Raw genomic sequence first — 1,397 nt, forward strand, 5'->3', positions numbered from 1 at the left:
TCTTAGCCTTAATCTACAAAAACAGATCAGCAGACCTTTCTTCTAAAGTTCTATAGGGTGTGTTCAAGCTGCCAATCTTTAGGCTCATAGTTGTTTGCACCTCCTGGAGACCCGCAGAGTGTGTGTGGTGAAGGAGTGGCAGAGCCAGGGACATGGGCCCACCAGGTATAACTACCAGGAAGAAGAACCCGTAGTTCCCACGGCAAGACCTCAGGACCAAAGCTGGGGCTTGATAAGCACTTCCCCACGGGTCTCATACGTCAGAGCCCGCCAATCCAAGACAGTAGGACTGATGGTCCCACCAGAATAGATGGTCTTAATCTGTTCTGGTGACAATACAAAGTCCCACATGTTCACATCTCCAATCTCTCCCACCAAAGACTGGTTGATATTAAAGCCTCCACCGAAAGAATCCTGCTCCTGCCCCAGGATGATGTTTGCCTCTGACTCCACAGAATATCCCTTCTTCAGACTCTTCCTCAGCATGGGCCACCCGTCCACCCAGAACTCAACAATCCCTGAGGCTGACTCCCAGCTTGCGCAGATGTGCGCTGGTTCCATACTGACTGCAGGAAACTTGAATAATTCCTTAGCCCCACCTACTATAAAACTGTATCCTCCATTTTTAGACCAAAAGATGACAATTTCATTAGCTATTTTCCTAGTGGCGTAAGAGAAAATTCCGTAGCTACGGGTCCGACTCCGGTCAGCATAGACGCTGAGGCACACGGTAAAGGCTTCCAGTGGCTGCTTCAACTGTCTTTTCAGAGACACATAGGAATTGTCTGACTCTTTGAGGAACACAAAGGCCTTCTTATTCATGTCTATGAAACAGGAAAAAAAGAGATAGAAATTTTTCAGATCAAAAAATATTAACAGACTCATCCCTTCTCTAGTTATACTAAATATACACACTAAATGTTCCTCTGACTTCACTTTGTATGAGCTCAAGTCCCATCAGTGCCCTTCATATCAAATCTCAGGCATAACCTTAGTTAACTCTTACCTGTCTGACCGGAAGCATTACAGAGATTGATTAAAGCCAGGAAACACCAACACAGCTTCTCCATGGTCACTTCCGCTTGATGCTACTATTAAAAGGTCTGGGCTCAGCTCACAGTCTGGAGAAGAGGAAAAGACTTTGAGTGAAAGCTCAGGAACTAGAGCCTTTGATGCAAGACTTGCCCCATCAGGCCTGGATTTATATGCATGACTGCAGGGAGGTGGGTGGAGAGGGTAAGGAGCCGCCATTTGGGGTCAAGTGTCAGTGTTGTGGGGGGAAAAAGATTCTAAATCATTGCAGAACTGAGAAATCAATGTGAGTTATTACAAACCCCTGTGATGGCTGCATTGCCAATTCTACGAGAATGAGGGAGCCTCCCCAGGGTTCTATTTTG

At 46.3% G+C, this 1,397-nt stretch overlaps 1 protein-coding gene across 1 annotated transcript; it reads right to left on the minus strand.

The window, feature by feature from the left end:
* Positions 1–210: 210 nt before the first annotated feature.
* CRP (C-reactive protein, pentraxin-related) lies at positions 211–1,070 on the minus strand. Its single transcript, XM_006895448.1, has 2 exons — positions 1,007–1,070; positions 211–824 (listed from the first exon to the last, which is right to left on the minus strand). The coding sequence occupies exons 1-2, from the start codon at positions 1,068–1,070 to the stop codon at positions 211–213; spliced, it is 678 nt and encodes a 225-aa protein (XP_006895510.1).
* Positions 1,071–1,397: the final 327 nt, after the last annotated feature.

The sequence above is a fragment of the Elephantulus edwardii genome, unplaced genomic scaffold (genome assembly GCF_000299155.1).
Source record: "Elephantulus edwardii isolate Elephantulus edwardi_28Jun2011 unplaced genomic scaffold, EleEdw1.0 scaffold00168, whole genome shotgun sequence".
NCBI lineage: Eukaryota > Metazoa > Chordata > Mammalia > Macroscelidea > Macroscelididae > Elephantulus > Elephantulus edwardii.

What these genes read in the sequence shown, in the direction of transcription:
- CRP (XM_006895448.1), bottom strand. Translation starts at nt 1,070, where the DNA reads ATGGAGAAGCTGTGTTGGTGTTTCCTGGCTTTAATCAATCTCTGTAAT. An exon ending in TAATGCTTCCGGTCAGACAG is followed by an intron (nt 825 to 1,006) that starts GTAAGAGTTAAC and finishes CCTGTTTCATAG; the next exon opens with ACATGAATAAGAAGGCCTTT.